Genomic DNA, 19,622 nt, shown 5'->3' with positions numbered 1-19,622 from the left:
ATGCCAGCCTTTGTTGTTGTTAATGTTGTTCTGGATACTCCATAACTTTTAAGAAGGATGATTGCTTTAAACGAGCATATTGCCAGGCAGTAACCACATATACTTCATGTGTCAGCACGTGTTAGAGTTCAAAGCTTTTGGATGCTAGTCTTAGAGCTCAGGAGTTGTAATGAGGTGTTTTGGATCCCTTCCTGGATTTAACTTTCATTTCATGTAAAGCTTTAGGCTTTTTATTGTGCCTACCATAAATAGGTGTGGTTGTGAAAATAACATCTGAGGTGGCTGTGAACACTGGACATCAACTGCAACAACTCTGTGTTTCAGAAAGAGTATGACAACATCTAAAACATTTCAGAATACCTAACAATTACGGAGCTCACTAAAATGAAAAAAGCACGCTAACAGCAATGAAAATAGTCCCACATCTCGCACACATCACCAGTGTACTTCAGCATAGCAGCATTTCACTTTTAATTTCTTAAGACAGCTGAATTAACAAGTACAAACTATAACATGATTCACAAATACATTCATCATCTTGCACGGGAGCCGTGAAGATTTTCTGTGCATTCTTCCTGTGTTAGTGTTCATCCTGCTGCAGGGGTCACTGAATTTCTCTTCTAATCAGAAGTATGAAATTAAATGTAAGGAAATCATGAAATTTGCAGGCAAATGGTGGGATCTAGAAAAGATCATCTTGAGTGAGGTAACCCAGAAGCAGAAAGACACATGGTATATACTCACTTATAAGTGGATATTAGACATATAATATAGGATAAACATTCTAAAATCTGTATGCCTAAAGAAGTTAGGCAAAAAGGAGGTCCCCAGGTAAAATGATCAATCCTCACTCAGAAAGACAAACGGGATGGACATTGGAAGAAGGAGAAAACAGGAAACAGGACAGGAACCACCACAGAGGGCCTCTGAAAGACTCTACCCAGCAGGGTATCAGAGCAGATGCTGAGACTTATAGCCAAACTTTGGGCAGACTGCAGGGAATCCTATGAAAGAAGGGGGAGATAGGACCTGAAGGGGACAGGAGCTCCACAAGGAGAGCAACAGAACCAAAAAATCTGGGCCCAGGGGTCTTTTCTGAGACTGATATTCCAACAAGGATCATTCATGGAGATAACCTAGCACCCCTGCTCAGACGTAGCCCATGGCAACTCAGTGTCCAAGTGGGTTTCCTAGTAAGAGGAACAGGGACTGTCTCTGACATGAACTCAGTGGCGGGCTCTTTGACCACCACCACCTCTGAGGGGGGAGCAGCCTTGCCAAGGCACAGAAGAGAACATTGCAGCCAGTCCTGATGAGACCTGATAAGCTAGGGTCAGTGGAAGGGGAGGACCTCCCTTATCAGTGGACTTGGAGAAGGGAGTGGGAGGAGATGAGGGTGGGAGGGAATAAGGGAGGGGGTACAGCTGAGATACAAGGTGAATAAACTGTAATATTAAAAAATAAAGATCTAATAAAAGAAGTCTGAGTGACAATTTATAGCTTTAGTTTTGCTTTATACAGAGAAAAAATACTCAGTGGAACTGAAAGAATTTAAGTGAAAAATCTTTTGAAGTAAGAATTCAAAGTTTGGGGGTATAGTTGATGATAAAACATGAAAGGAGTTGCTTGGTTTGACTTTTTTTTTTTTTTTTTTTTGATAGGTTCACCATGTAGCCCAGGCTAGCCTGAACTTAAAATAATCTTGCCTCTGCCTTTTGAGTGGCGGTATTACAGTACAGTTATAAGCTTATGAAAGGCTTTATTAATAGTGAAAAAGCTAGAAAATCTTTAGCATAGTTTGACACCTGGATTTAAAAAATAAATAGAATGGAATAACCTGAAATCGCATTTAAAAACAACAAAAAAACAAAACAAACAAACAAAACGCCGAGGTTTCTTTTGTTTTGTTTTTTGAAAAACAAAGTTTCATTGTTTTTGAAACCTGAGCCCGGGTTCCTCATCCAGGTTTCATTTCCATGACATCATAGTCCATAGTGCTCTGCAGCATGAACCAGCCTGTCTTGATCTGTGCTGGGAGAATATAATATTCTTGTGCATACATAGCTGGTAAGAGTCTACAACAAGTAGAGTAACAGATTTCTGTCAGAATTTGTGTCTTTCCCCTAATGTTTCTGTAGGAGACAGTTGTCATTGTTAAGGTGACATATTGCCTTTCCTGGTGACTCTCACATTTTAGATAATGTTTGTTATACTTGATTTACTTATGGGTATTTTGCTTTCATGGATGTCTATGTGTTATTTGTTCAATGTCTATGGAGGCCAGAAGGGGGTTTCAGATTCCCTGAAATTAGAGTTACAGATGACTGTGAGCTTCCATGTAGGTGCCAGGAGTCACACCTGGGACCTTTGAAAGAGCAGCAAGTACTCTTAACCACTGAGCTAACTCTGTAGCTTCTTGATGTTTTTTTCCATGTTGAAAAGGCAACATTGACCTGCTTTTCATCCCCTTCCCTGTTTATAACATCTTTTTCAGATGTGTATTTAAAATGAAGTATTGCCTGGATGTTGTTAAGAGTCCTTAGCATCCAAAGAAAAGAAAAGTTTTTACCTGGCGGTGATGACCTACTCACATTTAATTACAGCACAAAGGAGGCAGAGTCAGGTGGATCTTTGAGTTTGAGGCCAGCATTGTCTACAGAGTGAGTTCAGGACAGCCAGGGCTACATAGAGAAACTATGTTGAGAGAAAAGGAGAGAGAGAAAAGAGAAAGAGAGAAGGAAGAGAGAGGGAAGGAAAGGAAGGAAGGGAAAGGAAAGGAAATTAAAGGCATGTGCAGTGGTGGCACACGTCTTTAATCCCATCATTCAGGAAGGCTTAATCCCAGCACTTAGGGAAGCAGATGCAGGTGAATCTCTGTGAGTTCGAGGCCAGCCTGGTTTACAAATTGAGTTCAAGAGAGCCAAGGCTACACAGAGAAACTCTGTCTTGAAAACAAAACAAAAGAATGATCAGTAGAATTTAGAATGAAAGAAATCCTCTTTCAAATAAGACAAATCTAGGAACTGGATGATTTCTTTTCATAAGCATGGTAGAAACTAGCCTTGCTTTACACCTTGAGTGTTACAGTGTTAGTCATGTGTCTTGAAGTCTTTGTTCACAGATAAGGAATCTTTAAAATCACTGCCACCAGCAAGAATTTTTATTGAAACAAAGATAGATTGTGAATCAGAACTAACTTAATATATATAGATTTAGATTATATGTTCATGGAGCATTCTAGGCAAAGAGATATGGATGGAAATGATAGAATATCTTGATGTGTTCCATTCTGTTAAAACTTTCACCAGCCCAGAAGAAAAAGAGCATGCCTAAAAAAGACACCAGAAACTGTGATATAGTTCAAGAAAAATCTCAGCCTAAAGCCCTGTATACATTCAACTTTATAGATGATTTCATGGAAGCTTTGTCTGCCTACAAGTTTTTCTTAGCTTGCTTAACAAGTTCAAAGCTTTGTGCCAGTCTTGAACACTTTTCAGAAGGCTGGTGTTTGGGGGGGAGTTAATAATACCTATGGGTCCTATGTAACAGTAGGCAGTCCTATGATTATAGAGCCATCTGCAGGAAACTTCTCAAGTTGAAACAGAGTCAATGACTCTATTACCAGGTTATTTTAAGTGATAAATGAGAAGTGACCAACTGCAATTCATGTGGTGAAAGAAATGGACAACCAAGAGATGCAGGAACTATTAATGCTGGGGAAGGGTTCCCCCCACCCACCCCATTTTAACCTGTTAAAGAAAACTGCTTTGTCATGGTGGTGGGTAGTCAAAAGTGTTCTCTTTGCTTTGCACGTACGGATTTCGGTAGTAGTAGTTGTGGTGGTTGTTCTTCCGCCTCATAGAGGAATGGTGGAAGGAGTGCCGTAGGAGTGGCCTGACAGTTCTGTTTGGTGTCTTGGCAGAGGAAGGAGTACAAGTGTCTTTGTTCTGTGCTGAGTAGTGATTTTAAGGGGGAGTCACTTTTTATTTTGTTTTGTTTTGGTGTCAAGGTCGAACCAGGGCTCTGGGCAGAATGAGCACGCACTACCACTAAGCCACACCTCCAGCATCCAAATGATTTGCACCAATGTGCAGAACAGTCTTTAGATTTTGGTTAAACTATAAGTCTTTATAATTAGGACTAAGATGGAAACTTTTTCCATGGAGAATTACCAAAGTTAAAGGCCACAAATTTAGATTGCTGATTCTTTTAGAGTGGTTGCAAAATCACTGTGATTTCAAATCTGTAGCTGTTATCTTTAATGTGGAGCAGACATCAGTGATGGGCTTAATGGGTGAACGACTTCACTAGAGTTTTATATTCTTGTTTTTGATGTAAACTTTTAAATATGTGAAAGTATTGGAACTGGGGCAGGCAGCCTATTCAACACCCAAAAACTATTTTTTTGCTTTTTTTTTTTCATTTTTTAATATATCTATTCCTAACAAAGCAATAATGCCCCAAATTCTGCAAAATCAGGACACTGGGTCTCTTAAATCATATTTTATGCTAAGTTGGAAAAGAGAAGGCTTGGAGAAGGGGTCCTTCATTTGAATTTATGTACTTGCAGGTTTCACTTTGTTCTCAAACTCACAGAAATCCTATGGCTTCACCCTCCTGAGTGCTGGGATTATAGGTGAATGCCACCACATTAGGGAGTTTGTTATTTACTGAATTTCTTCCTTAAAGGATTGTAGACTTAATATTATATGAACTTTTAAATTTGGCTTCATTACTCTTAAAGTCTGCCTTCTGGGAACTACCTTGTTTTTTGTTTTTATTTTTATTTTGTTTTTTGGTTGGTTGATTGGTTTGGTTTGGTTTGGTTTGGTTTGGTTTGGTTTGGTTTGGTTTGGTTTTTCAAGACACGTTTTCTCTTTTTAACAGCCCTGGCTGTCCTAGAACTTGCTCTGTATACGAGGCTGGCCTCAAATGCAGAGTTCCACCTGACTCTGCCTCTGCCTCCTGAGTGGTAGGATTAAAGCTGAGCCATTAATTTTTTTTTTTTTTTAGAAAACTAGAATTTTATGTCACTTGAAACATACTTGCTTAAGAATAGTTTAACAGACATGTTTTTAACTATATGTGATTCTTGTCTTGATCCAAATTCCAGGAATAAAGATTAACAAATAAAAGACTGAAAAATGCAAAACAGATAATTCCAGTTAATCTTGCCTGTCTCTCCAAGGAATATCTGTTTTCAATAAATGAAAGAGAGAGAGAGAGAGAAACCAGAAATTTGAAGTTTCCAGAAAAATCTTTAGCTTAGTTGACTTAACTGAAAATATTTTTTCCTAAATTTTCAGAAAAGAGGTAAAACATTTACTTACCTAGTTTAGGTCTCTGCCTCGTGATTATTCTAATAGCGATAAAAATTTTTAAATGATAAAAGGCAATGAACTGTAAGCCTAGAATCTTGGGTTTGCTAATCAAAGCTATTTGGCTCCAAGTCATAGTTTCTTCAGGGTCTGTCATTTCATTCATCACACAGCCTGTGTGCTCAGTGACATCATCTTGTGATTCCATGTGTGTAATTTTGGATTGTTAGTCTAGATGACATGAATGTTCAATCTGATCATGATATAAGTGCTTCTGCAGAATAAAGAATGCCTAACGGTGTAGTGTTCCTGTGCAAGCGACAGGCCTGCCTGGAATTGGTTAAAAAATTGGCCCTCTTCAGCTTACTCATTTTGTCAGAGTGAGTCACAAGATTAACCACTGACTTTTTCCTTCAAAAAAAAAAAAAAGAAGAAGAAGATGAAACAAGTGCATTGACTAGGGAAGCAGTTCATGGGCTACAAGCACCCTGTAAGATGAGTCGCCCAGGAAAGGGTTGCAGCTGTTGCATAGACCGGGAATTCTGTTAGTGGGCTTTTTGTTTTCTGTTTTGTTTTTTTCTAGAAGAGAAAAAAGACCTTGTCATAGAAGCTAGTTAGTAATGGTAAAGTTACTAGTGGCAAAGAAAATGACTATCCATATAACCAGTTTCATGCTTCTTTGAGTAAGGTACACTTTCCGATGATGGTGTTTGAGAATGATAGATGGAAAAGCCCTTGCTCCAGCAGTCAGGTAGAATTTGGAAAAAATTATATAAATTCTCACTAGTTTTCTCGATGATTTTATGATTGTTCAGGAAGAATTTATTAACAGTTAATATACAGACATGCCCAGGGGTGATTTGTTGAGATCTTAAACCGCCTCTCAATTTAGATAGTGTATATCTGGTATACTGTGGGAGTGGAGGTCCACCTGGGGTGACTTTAGTATCTTTTAAAAAATTAGTTTATGTATAATGGTGTTTTGCCTGCATGTGGTTCTGTGTATCACATGTGTGTTTGGTGCCCCAGCTGGACAAAAGAGGGTGTTGGATTCCCTAGGATTGGAGTTATAGACAGTTGTGAGCCATCATGCGGGTTCTGGGAATAGAAAAGAGTTCTCTAGAAGAGCAGCCAATGCTCTTAACTGCTGAACATCTCTCTAGCTCTCCCTTCTACCTGTAAACTGAACAGTAGTAAATCTTAACCAGTTGTTGATTTTATTGTCCCCCCCCAAAGAAAAATGTTTGCTTGGTTCTAATTTGAATTTTGTTGTTGTTGTCCTGTTTGTTTGTTGCCCTCATTATTACATTCTTCCGTCTAAAATAAAAATTGGGGGGGGAAATCCTAACTATTTCGTTGTGTAGAGCCATGGTTCCATAGAGGGTTTGCAGTATATTCTTGTTGTACCAGCAAGCCTGCAGGCTTCCCTCTTCTTACCATTGTAAAAGTTATCCCAGGTAGAAAGGGAATAACTGAAAGTTGTCAGTGCATTGTGGCTTTCCTCTTCTCCTTGTTGCTCCATGATTGCTACTGAAAAGTACGGGTTTTTTAAGTAATTAATAGAAAAGAGAAATTTTATCGTAGATCACTGACTTTTTTCAGTTTAGTTATTGTGTCAAAAGAGAATGAGTTGTCTATGAAAGTCTAAAATTTACTTGGAACGGTTCTAAGACATGGCATTGTTAATTGTAAATCAAAGCTTTTCACACAGTTCTCCAAGGACTGAAGCAGGTCTTTGTGGTCTCTCAGGAGGGAGGAAGTTGCCTGCGCTCTGCAGACTGGCGTTTAATAGCTGCTGCTCAGTGATGTTCTTTTGCAGCTGCTGCCAGGCCTTTTCTCTGTCTGGGGAGAGTGAGGAGCTCATTGCTGCCCTGGTGTCGTCAGCTTGTGAATCCTACGTTAGTCAGCCGTATTGCCTGGTGCTGTGTTACTGCTGTGACTCAGTCAGCATGTTTCCTAAGAACAGTGTTTGTTTGGGGTTTTTGTTTGTGTGATTAGTTTGGGTTTGTCTCTTACAGACTAATACTAGAATATTTCAGTGGATATCTGCCTCATAAAAAGTGTCTTTTTAAAAAGTGATGTGTCCCTTTCCAGTCATGTTGTTATCTTTGAAACACAGAGAGAAGAAATAGTACAAAGAGAATTTGATAGAGGAATTGAGAAAAAGGTTGTTATTCTGCTTTTCTGGGTTAGAATCTATACAGGTTGATAAGTTGTGTGAAATTTTTAGATAGTAAATTGTGTTTGTGTGAGGGAAACACACTTAGGGACAAAGCTTCAAGTCATTTGACTTTGTAGTATTATGATGATCTAGAAAAATCTAAGACATTACTTTTTCTAAGAAATGTTTAAACATGAATATATAACTATTCCATAGGAATAAGGAGAGGCTTCTAGTAAACCGTATTTAGTTTACTGACAAGAATGCACATTTTCTCTCTACACTCACCAGTCTTTCATTCTTTAAATTATATACTGGATGTTCTAAATGGCTGTATTATATTCTTTTGTAAACTCCTTCTTAGTGTTGTTGGATAAGAAATCCAAGGAACTGTATTATTAAACATTTCCTTTTTAAGAATGTAATTTTTAAGCACTGGTAATTTATTTTGAAGAGAATTTCCAATTTTCCCCAATGTAACAAAAACAAAACAAACAATAACAAAATATTTTAAAACACAGTCCATTATAGACAGTGAAGTGGTACTTAAATGGTGGTCCACTTTCTCCAGGAAGTGATTTTGTACAAGGCTTGACTGTTTGGATCCTCCTTGTTCCACATGATTCAGTGTTTCCAGTTCCTGATTGCTTGGTCATGTGTTTATCAGAGTTGAAAGCAACTTTAGACCATGCCAGATGGCAATGTTGCTGGAGGTGTAGCAAGCAAGACTTCCTTTCACAAGTGCTCTAATTTAATTCAAACTAAAAACAGATTAGCAGATCGGTCAGCTTTCTCTCTCTTTCTCTCTTTCTCTCTCTCTCCTTCTCCTCCCTCCCCTCTCTTTTTCCTTCCCCCCTCCTCCCTCTCTTTCTCTCTCTCCGTCTGTCTCTCTCTCTAGTGTGTGTGTGTGAAAATTTGTTAATCTTTGGTACATTTACCTTTAGGATATAGTTTTTTGGGTTTTTTTGTTTGTTTGTTTTTTTGTTTTTCTCAGAATGTGTGACTTTTGGATATTTATTTCAGCACTGGAAAGTTTGTGTATCTGGTATCCTCCACAAGTGCAGGGACTTGGTGGAAATTGAAAGAGGTTGATCACAGCATAAGCCCTCCCTCTGTGCTCTGTGCATTGGTTCAGTCCTATTTTGCATAAGTTCCTTTTGAGTAGTTCCATGTGTGAATGCACAGCACAGAGAGTCTGTGCTGCCTGTGTGGATGTATGTCTTGGAGAGAAGCTGTGCGTGTCAGCTACAAATAACATTTTCAAAATCAACATGTATTGTGCTTATCCTGTCCCTGGAATGGGCAGCAATTCTTTGATGTATTACTACAATGGGAAAACGGTAAGCCTTTTTCTTTCTTCATACAGTGCCTTACTGACTTGTTTAACAGAAAGTGCTGCAATTTAATTGCATTTTAGGAAAACCTGTGGGTGTTTTATTCTTTTTACTATAAGTTAGATTGTAGATTTGTTTGTGTCATTGAAGTCACGTCTTCCATAGTTACTTGAAATAGTGACTCCAGCAATTTAGTAGTGGTTGGCTTTTATTTTTAAATTACTATAGAAAATAAACCTGAATTTGAGCTCTTTTTAGTTTAATATTTCTTTTAGTGTAAGCTTGAAAGTACACCTATTTTTTTACACTTTCATGTATTATAAACATAATTTATACATAAGGACAAACATACTGAGTATTTTGTGATGCTTTGTAGATGATGGAAAGATGAAAGTCGTCTTGGGTATTCATAAAACGAGCAAGTATGAAGCTCTGGAAATGATTAGGGAAGCAGTCATCTAGCTAGGCCGTGTTTCCTGTTTGGAGTTTCAGGTCCAGCCTGACTTTCCTGGGATACCATCTGTTTCTAATCATGCTAGAATTTTGACCCTGTGCAGATTTTAAAATAAATCACTATCTTTTTAAAAAATGCATTTCTACATTTCTAAATAATAGAGTCGCAGTCAATTTACAGCCCATTTGTAGGTATTTATAATAGTTTTCTGCGTTGCTAAGCAAGACTTTTCTGGTTTTTAATTACTTAGTATTAACTACTTAGCATATTTCTAAAAATGTCTCTGTAAAGCCACAGGAATTGTGCATATTGTAGAAAGAGTCCTGAGAGATCCGGAGTTACCATTGTGAGATGTGTGACATGCATTGCACAACATTACATTAATGTCCACTTAGTACTCTCTTACCTCCTCAGCATTGCTTTCATTCGCTCCCATTTCATGAGAAATGCACTTGTTGTCGTTGCAGTGATTTGGGGGGAAACATTGTAAATATTAGTATTTTAAGTTTCGAGAAACTAATTAACATTTTTCTAAAATAGTATAAAGTTAGGTGTATTTACTCTTTCCTTTTTGCCACTTGAAAGTGTTTGAAAGTAGCATGTGCTGTTGAGAACTGGTAGAAGGGCTGTTTAATCTGTTGACTGCTCTGGTCTTTGGATCCATCCAGTGGATTAGTTGTGGACTTTTGAGTGTGCTTTCTTAGTAGATGATAGGCCAAACAAAATATTTAGGCTCATTGAAAGTATGTGCTCAAGCTTTCTGTATTTAAGACCTTTGGAGAATGTGAGAGGTGGAGCTGAGGGGTAAGTGAAGTTACTTTTTCTCTAATGATTTCATTGCCAGTGCCTTTTAGATGTCAAAAAAGAAATCTTTGTTGTCTAATTCTAAGTAAAATGGTCTGTTTGAAGATGGTGTGTAACTCTGTGAGCATGCTCACATGTAAGTTCAGCCAAGTTTGCGTCCCAGAGCACTGGGGCATAAGACTGCAGTGCAGATCTCTCTACCACAGCCTTCTTCTTTGTTCTGCAGGGGTGGGTGGTGGGACAGTACTGATAATGTTAAGCATTTCCAAGTTTATGGTGCATGGCACAGCTGGTATTATACAGATGTATAGCTTGAAAATTGGTAGCCCTGTGCCATACATAGGTCAAAGGTGACTTACATGGTTTGGAAAATACATTAAGCAATCATACATTGTCTCAGCCCTGTATCGTGAGAGGCTGCACATCTTATTGTTCTATACATGGTTGTTCTCTAATAATTACAAGAATTTTATTGAAATTATGAGAAACATTCTCAATGTCCTCAGTTTTTAGTAAGAACATTATAAAGTGTGTATTTATGCTGTCTAAAGCGTATGTAAATACGTTATCATCATCATGCTATCTATTAGGAAGTGTAAGCCTGCCAAGCTTCATGTAAAAAGTAAGACTCTATTAATATTTTGACTCTGAAATAAAATACACTTTTTCACTTGTGTTATGGGTTTTTATGTTGAAATTTTAGTGGTAACTGGGTAATGTTTAAGGTTATTCTTTAGCTCCATTTTATTGATTTAAGAGGATATATAGAATATTAGTATTTTAAATGCTGGTGTGTTCCCATTGAATTTCATCATTAACAGGGCATAGCAAGTGTTCTGGGAGAAACTTGGCAGTTCTGGTATGAAGCACAATGCCTTTCCTTTTCTAGCATTTGATCTTAAATTTTCAGTTTTGTTTTACATACCTTATTGGTTTGAGATCTTTTCATAAAACCAGTCAAATTCTAGGAAAAGTGAGATTAACCAGAGAGGAAGAGCCTTGTGTTACTGGTGTGTGGTTAGTGTTTCCTTGTTGGGAATGCAATAGACTTAATGTGCATGTGCAGAAGGCCCAGAACTGTTACCTCTTTTTTCCCACTGTTTGAAAACAGATGTTCTGTGTCACTTGTGTGACTATACTATGCAGTACACTGTGAAGAATTGATCTTCGTGAAAAATTGAACATTATGCTTTTAAAAAAATTTCTTTTAAATTACCAAGGAATAGTAAATTTCTGGGGCTTTGTTTTAAGAATTTAGCTTACATTCAGTCCTCTTATTGACACAAATGATGTTCTTCAAGCAAAAATGTAGAGAGTCTTGCAGGGACATTAAGACTGGCATTTCAGCCTGTCTGTAATCTGAGCAGCCTCTTCTGTTTTTATTATTATTATTATTATTATTATTATTATTATTATTATAATTTAGTTGGTTAATTGGTTCAAAGTGCCTTGATACCTCAAAGATACCTCAGACTTTCTAGGTTTGAACCAGTAAGAAACAGGACCAAAGTCAAAGTTTTAAATTGGAATCACATTCTGAATATGAACTTTTTGGATGGTATCTGGACAAGAACAGACAGAAACCAATACTCTAAGAGTTCAGGCCATGAATAACTTTATGTCTGACTCCTTTAATTCAGAAAGCTGTCTTCATTTGGATGCTGTGAGCCTCATTTCATAATTAAGGACATTAAGATTCAGAGGCATAAATAATTTGTTTAAACTCTACCTAAAGTGCTAAGTTCTTGAGTTTGAGCCTAATTTCTTCCCCAGGTTAGGTCTTTTTCTTGATGTCATCCTACAAGTAATGTTGTCTCCAGGGTGAATTCAATCGGTCTTTGTTACCACCTGTGCTGCAGTAGTTTATATTGCATAGCAGTTGTTAACAGGGGAAACACTGGAGCACCTTTACAAACACATTGTGAATGGCTGACCATGGCGCTCATTGTCTAAATTCTTACGGGGGTGTTTTCCCAGTCTGTGTGCATCTGTATGTTTCCTTATGTCTGTGTGTGTGTATCTTTTTCTGTGTGTGGCTGGAGGTGGAACCCAGGGCCTCACACATGGATAGCAAACACTTAGCAGCAAAACAATGACAAGTTTCTTCAGCCCAGGCAAGCAGGAATTTTCAGTTTTTGTATAAGACACCTATTGACTGTTATAGGTGTTAAAAACATAAACTATCTAGTTCCCTTTTCTAATATAATTCATTATATTAAAATCTTGTTCAAATATGGTTTGGCCTTTCTGTGTCCACATAATTTGCTTCTTTGTAAGAAGTAGAGTAGCAGTGAACTCAAATTACATTATAAATTGTTACAACTTATTTTTCAAATGAATATTTTTAGTGACCATCAATAAAAGCACACAAACACACACATACACAAAACCAATGTGACAGTGTATAGAATTGAAGTTCCGTTCTTTTGTAGTATTTCATGATAATTACTATGTGAGAAGAAAGCACAATGAATTCAAATGTGTAGACCATCTGTGGGCCCAGCATATTAAATGTAATATTTTTATGATAGGAAGCGTAGAGTCATGGAAAAATCCTCTGAACAAGTAACGATAAAGGCATTAAATGATAAGAACATTTGCATAAGTCTGGGGCGGCTAAAACTATAGTCTATGAATTCAGGGAAGTTTTCTTTTTTTATTTAATTCACTACAGATATGCATGAATTAAAACTGTAGGTCTTGTTAGGGAAGGTTCTTTTCCTCAGTCTGCCTTATTAGTGCTTTTGGCATACATAAATATTCCTTTCCACCTGTCCATGGAAGTATTGAAAAGGGAACAGGGGCTTTTGGCTCATCTATTAATTTTTTTCACGTAGTTGACTGAACACACTGTTCATCATATTACACTAAAAAATAAGGCCAGGCTGTTCCTTAGAAATGACATCTTCTGCAGAAAAATTTGTGATTATTTGAGAAGCATTTATAAGAACAACAAAATATATAATTTTCAAGCTATGCCTCATTTAATTTGGGAAATTTTTCTAAACAATTAAAAATGGTAATATTAAAATGTTTGTTCCAAGCCAGTTGGTAGAGCACTCCTTGAATCTCAGCACTCTGGGGTCAGAGACAGGTGGATCTCTTCAGTTCAAGGCCAGCCTGGGCTACAGAGTGAGTTCCAGGACAGCCAGGGCTACACAGAGAAACCCTTTCTTGAAAAAACAAAACAAAACAAACAAAAAAGCTTGTTCCACAGCACTGAAAATTATAAATACCAATTGTCCCAGACAGGAAAGAATTTACAAGTTTCTACAATCTAGACGTGTCCCTGGAGATTTGGTGGGGGGGGACTTTAGAAATTATTGTATTTCTCCCACTTAGAGCTTCCTTAGTAGCTGGCTTGCAGAGAGGGGCCCTTGGTAGAGCAGGGTCCCCGCGCTTTGGTCACTCCATGCCTGTGCAGCTTTACGGGACCCTCTAAATCGTGGATGCTTACATTGACGTTAACATCAAACTCCAGGAACAGACTGGACTGTACGGCAAAATTCGCCATTTCAATGTTCTGTTACAATACTAAAAGCATTAAGACATTTGTCAAATCCAGTTCAACTGCTGCTTAAAATTAATGTTAACATTTTTATGGAGTTTCCTTTTAGGTCATGTTTAACTTTGATTAGAAACAAGGGAAAGTAGAAAGACCCGAATTTCAGTCTCCACCAGTCAAGGGTTTCTTAGTTTGTATGTATCCTAGCATACATGTCAATCCATATGTGTATAAATACTGGACCCAAAGTAGTTAGAAGAATATGTAGGAACTTATTTTCAGAGCTGTCTGTCTGGCAATTGTTGAAACATAGTTTTTAATACCAAAATTTTATTTACTCTTTAGCAAAAAAAGTTTTTTTTTTTAATGAAATTCATTAGAAATTGAGAATTTGTTGAGTGCTATTGCATGTTAACTTATTTAAGTTAATTAGCAGTAACTTAATTGAAAAGTAAACTTGTCTAAGAATTACCTCATTTTTTTTCCCTGAATCTGGGAGTGCTGGCACATAAATGTACATGTTTTTACATTATACACCAGGGGTTTGAATATGGTTTTTAATTCAGGGTTTCAGTTAGGTTGTGATTTTTCTTTTTCTATTGATCTGGACTTTTCTTCTCTCTTTTAGGTTTTAAATGTTTGGCTAAATTTTGTAAAATTTGTATTTGTTTACTACATAGTCCCATTACATAAGTGGTTATTTCTGAATATAATATGTTTTATTTTAAAACTGTGGTGATAAAATAAATTAGCCATTTTTTTAAATTTTCATGAATTGTACTGAAGATAATTTCTAATACGAGATTTAGTGGTTCGTGGTGTTAGCATATATTAAAGTTTTTAATGATATTGAGTATGCTGATTGAAACTTAAAGAGAACTGTTATTCAAACCATCCCAACAAAAGAGCCATTAAAAGTCTATACATAAAATGTTCAGGAAAATGTATAAAATTCTCCTTCTCTGCACCCTGGAAGTATTGATCGAGCCAATGCCTTAGGCATGTTAGTCAAGTACTCTACCACTTAGCCACACATCCAGCCATCCATGTTTCTTTATTTCAAATTAGATGAATTTTTTTCAAAATGTTTTAAGAATTTGGGCTGCTTTTCATGGGCCTTAGGGTGTTTACAATTTCAAAATGCTTTTTTCAAAGTATTTCGTGTAGGCCTAAACTTCTAGGTAAAGGACTGTTAGCCATGTGTAGCAGTTCAAATTAAAAAAATGAAATTGAAATGCAATTTCTTCCTTGTACCATCAATATCTCAGGTGGCCACTGGATAATGGCTACTGCCTTAACATGACACCTAGGGACAGCATTTTCTTTATCACCTGAAGGTCTTATCATGTTCTAGAGAAGGGCCTTGATGTGCAGGGCTCTTGCCAATATTAATTCCAAAAAGGGTGCATTGAAAAGAGACATAATGCACAATGTCTTTAGAACTCTAGAACTTTAGCCTTTAGAACTCCAGAGGTCTCTGCCACAAATTTGAGGGTCATTCATATGTCTACACTGAATTATCCAAGGCAGGGGAGGAGCCCGTCTTTGCCAGTTTGGTCCCAATGGTTGCATGAAGAAGCATTCTGGGCATAATTGCATAGTCACTAGTGTAAATACCCCTAACGTGCTGCACTGAGATTTCAGTTGTGCTCTCACTGCAAGTGGCGGTTCAGCAGGTGCCACAAAAGTGCCACAGTACCTGCCTTAAAGGCAAAATGGCATTTCTGCAATAGCTGGCTGCGCCTCGCTTTCTGAAACTAAAGCTAGAATTCTAAGCAAATTACTATCTAGAAACTACATAGAACATCTTAAAATACTTAGTTGTCTTTTTCTCTAATATCTTTAAAATACTTTGACTCCTGGTAGATTTTAATCATCTTAAAGTGTAAGTACTCCTGTTTCTTAATTTTAAGGTTGTTTTTAGTGCTACAGAAGCCTCCTTGAAATTTAAATGTACCATTAACTAGAATTAAAAACAAAACAAAAAACCAAAACAAGCTGTCATTTGTGTACAGGTGATTGAATATAAGCAGCATCGCTTTAATTTGTGGCTAGTACTGATTGTGATGAGAAGACTTGTGTGAGTGTGTGTGTTTGGAATTGGCTGACTGTTTTTCCACATCTGGAGCTAATAAACTCCCTGACCACATCAGTTGTGCTTTGATCTTAACTGAGACTGGCACAGCTGCCAGGCCGTAGCTCTGCATCTGTGTTTTGCAGGCCATGGCTGAGATACCAAAAGCAAAATTAGAACAGTTCCAGAAGGCCTCTAAGATCCACAGACTGTTAAATGTTTCTATTGTGATGAGAACTTAAACTCGTATTAGTATGTAAACGATAAAGCTGTTGAGGGCTTTATTCACCATCTTCATTTGTAAGGTCTATCTTTTGGGGTGAAGGGGTGTTTGGGTTTTGTTTGTTTATTTGCTTGCTTGCTTTGTTTTTTTCAGGACAGGGTTTCTCTGTGTAACTCTGGCCATCCTAGAACTTGTTCTGTAGACCAGGCTGGCCTCAGTGTTGGGGTTAAAGCTGTGTGCCACTTTGTTCAGCTTCATTTTGTAAGGCTTTTATTTCTAAAATCTGTGTACAGAGATTATGTCTAAAAACAAATATTGCCTCTAATATGAGGCCTTATCCTCGTTTTCCCATTCAGCTGCAAGTGGAGATCAGCATGTGTATGCTTTCCTCTCGTTTGTTTAGTTACCTTAGTTTTCCCACTTCATATTATAGCCATATTCTTTATTTAGCAGCAGTTAGAGAATCAAAGTAGATATATGTTTTTACTTTTGTCATAAAAGCAAACTTATGAAAAGTTTTGAATCGTAAATATATCATATCTGGCATACAAGGAACTGAAGGTACCAAAGACAGAGAAATAAAAGTCAGCAAATTATTTTGAAATTTAAGTTGAAAAATATATGTCTTTTTGTTGCATGAAGTGACACAAAAAAACTGGAAATTTTTTGTAATTCTCAGATGTGAGGTTCACATATTTGGGGCTATCACGTGAATAGAATTGGATAAATTAGAGACTTATTTCTAACAAAGTATGTGTGTAATAAGAGCAGAAAAGCATGTTCTGGTACTGTTTTCTACATTTGATCCTGGTTTGTATTGCCAGCAAAGGCTAGAAGCTTGCTCTACCTTTGTTTTTTGTTGTTGTTGTTATTTGTTTTTTGGTTTTTGTTTTTGTTTTTTTTTTGTTTTTTTTTTTTTAATGGTGTCTTGGGGGATTTCATTTGGAGAAGGGCAAAGGACATCAAGTTATGCTAAGATTAGGAACAGAAACTTTAATTTTGTTCTTTGCTTGCTTATTTACTTATTTAAATGGATCTCACCCTGTAGCCTAAAGTAACCTGGAACTTGCTATGTAGATTAGGCCAACCTTTATGGGATTATAAATTTATGGGAGTCCATCTGTTTCAGCCTTCCAAATCTTTAGATGACAGGTGTGAACCACCATGCCACACTTTGAAAACTGAAACATAAGAAAAATAATATAGTCAAAAATTATTTCCTGGAAAGTTTAACATCAGCACATGGACGCACACACACTTATTTAAATCTTGCATGGTCTTTTTCATACTACTGAAGTTATTTTTTATCCTTTTGTCTTATGTATATGGGAGTTTTGTCTGTACAGATAGTGTTCATCACTTTCATACCTGTTGCCCATGAAGACCAGAAGAGTGTATTGACTCTTCTGGAACTGAAATTATGGGTGGTTATCAGCCTCCATGTGGGTGCTTGGGATAGAACCTGGGTCCTCTGCTTTTGACTACTCAGCCATCCCCTCCTGCCCCTTAATGCAATCTTTTATGAATAGCTTTAACTAGAAAAGTATGTTAAATACATGTATGTGTCACTCTGTCAAGACCCTGTGTGTGATCTCTAAGAACATAGCTTCTCCCAATTTTTTCAGGTACCACAGGTGTATGCATGTTTGTTTCTTTGTGTACAGTAGGCTGTGCTCATATAGGTAGATCAAATCTCACAAAACCTGTGGCAAATGTCATTAAAGACTGACCGGTAGCAACACCAAATAGGTGGGATGGTAGAAATGTGCTGTATTAGCAAATTCTCACTGGCTGCTTACTGCACTTTAAGAAGCACTGTGCAAAACATCTGATTATACACATTACCTCATCTTCACCTCTTAGGTACAGGATAGAGCCATCTTACAGATGAGAAATTTGAGCCTCAGCAAGATTGGGAATCTGTATGGTTAGTGTCTGTCAAAAAGAATACATTTTTTTATTAATTGCAGTTTATTCACTTTGTATCCCAGACAGCCCCCTCCCTTGTTTCCTCCCAATCCTACCCTCTCCCTTATCTCTTCCTATGCCCTTCTCCAAGTCCACTGATAGGGGAGGTCCTCCTCCCCTTCCAGCTGACCCTAGTCTATCAGATCTCATCACAACTGTCTGCACTGTTTTCCTCTGTGGCCTGGTAAGGCTGCTTCCCCCTCAGGAGGAGGTGATCAAAGATCCAGCCACTGAGTTCATGTCAGAGACAGTCCCTGTTCTCCTTACAAGGGAACCATTTGGAGACTGAGATACCATGGGCTACATCTCTGCAGGGGTTCTAGGTTATCTCCATGGTTGGTTGGAGTATCAATCTCAGAAAAGACCCCTGGGCCCAGATATTTTGGTTCTGCTGCTCTTCTCCTTCAGGTCTTTCTATCTTCCCCTTCGTAAGATTCCCTGCACTCTGCCCTAAGTTTGGCTGTGAGCCTCAGTATCTGCTTTAATACCCTGCTGTGTAGAGTAGAAGAATACATTTTGATAGCTTGTGAACTGGTAGTTTTTGTAAAAAAAATTTCAATTGCTCCCATATTAACCTCGATATAAGAACCAGCACCACCCCCAAGGCCTTGTTTGCTAGGCTCGCTTTGCCAGTGAGCTGTGTGCTTTGACCCCAGCTCTTTCCCTTACTACTGTTGAACACATATGCTTAGGTTAAAAGCACCACATTACATACTAGAAGTCCTTTTTCCTACTTCTTTGTTTGGTTTTTGTTTTTGTTTTTTGAGACAGGGTTTCTCTGTTTAGCTTTGGCTGTCCTGGACTAGCTTTGTAGACCAGCTGGCCTCAAACTCACAGAGATCCACATGCCTCTGCCTTGCTGACTGCTGGGATCACAGGTGTGTGCCTCTGCACCTGGTTCCTTTTGGCTGCTTCTAAGATGTAACTGTTGCTAAGTTTCTTCTGTATAATTCCATAAATATGTAATAATTATACAGACAATGTAAATGTTTTTGTATATGTTTCCTTAATGATAATGATTTCTCTAGTTAAAATTAAAATTTTTATACCAAAATATAATGAAATTTAACTTTTAACATATTAAAACAAAATAACTTCTTATACTGCTGAGATAACTCATTTCCCCTTCTTTCCTACTTTTACAATTCATGGGTTACTTTCTTATATGACAGACGGTCTCACTCTTTTGGCAAGGTTGGTGTTGAACTTGAAGCCACCCATCCTCGTAGTTACTGGGAGTACAAGCGTTAGCCACCTTGCCAAGCGTTAGCCACCTTGCCAAGCGTCATACCTAATGTTACTTGTTTGTTTGTTTTTCTTTTAAGGTTCAGCAGTTTTGAGAATACTGTGATTATATTTCATTCACTGTTTATTTGGATGCCCACTTAGTTTTCCCACGGATTGCACATGTTGGCCACTTGATAGTTCAAAGTATTTGTAGTTTCCTTATCTGGAGCAGATGTTCACTAAAGGAAAGTATTACTGCTCTAACAAATAATCTTTTCCTTAAAGATCTGCTTGGAAGTACACCTGAAATTAAAGAGCTAAGACCTCTCAGCAGAGCTTGCTTTGATTTTCTAAGTTAAGAAAGTGACTGAGCCATGGTGCTGTGGCTTTGAAGCTAACTTTTTACCAGGAGCATTTCATCTCACTCACTTTGTTTGAACTGATAAAGTTATAGTGTGATACTTCGTAGTCACACAGGTGTTTGCCCCGTCAGATTTTGAAACATGCACTGATAGGAAAATTATGTTTCTCTGTCTGAATCTCTTAGGTCTTTT

At 37.5% G+C, this 19,622-nt stretch overlaps 1 protein-coding gene across 12 annotated transcripts in view; it reads left to right on the top strand.

Annotated features, from left to right (window-relative positions):
- The window catches only part of Tcf12 (transcription factor 12), a 270,906-nt gene that overhangs the window by 211,118 nt on the left and 40,166 nt on the right, over positions 1-19,622 (top strand). For 3 of the 12 annotated variants that reach the window (XM_055598254.1, XM_055598251.1, XM_055598249.1), the window contains exon 1: positions 8,475-8,819. The exons of the other annotated variants lie outside the window; for them this stretch is intronic. In XM_055598254.1, the coding sequence (XP_055454229.1) occupies positions 8,649-8,819 (171 nt within the window). In that variant the 5' untranslated portion in view covers positions 8,475-8,648. Of the gene's footprint in view, positions 1-8,474; positions 8,820-19,622 lie in introns of those variants that run through there. 12 annotated transcript variants of the gene reach the window in all.

This window comes from Psammomys obesus, unplaced genomic scaffold, assembly GCF_907164565.1.
Source record: "Psammomys obesus unplaced genomic scaffold, mPsaObe1.curated_primary_1811, whole genome shotgun sequence".
In the NCBI taxonomy this organism is placed as follows: domain Eukaryota; kingdom Metazoa; phylum Chordata; class Mammalia; order Rodentia; family Muridae; genus Psammomys; species Psammomys obesus.
The sequence above is the reverse complement of the archived record's forward strand: the minus strand, read 5'-3'. Positions and strand labels throughout refer to the sequence as shown.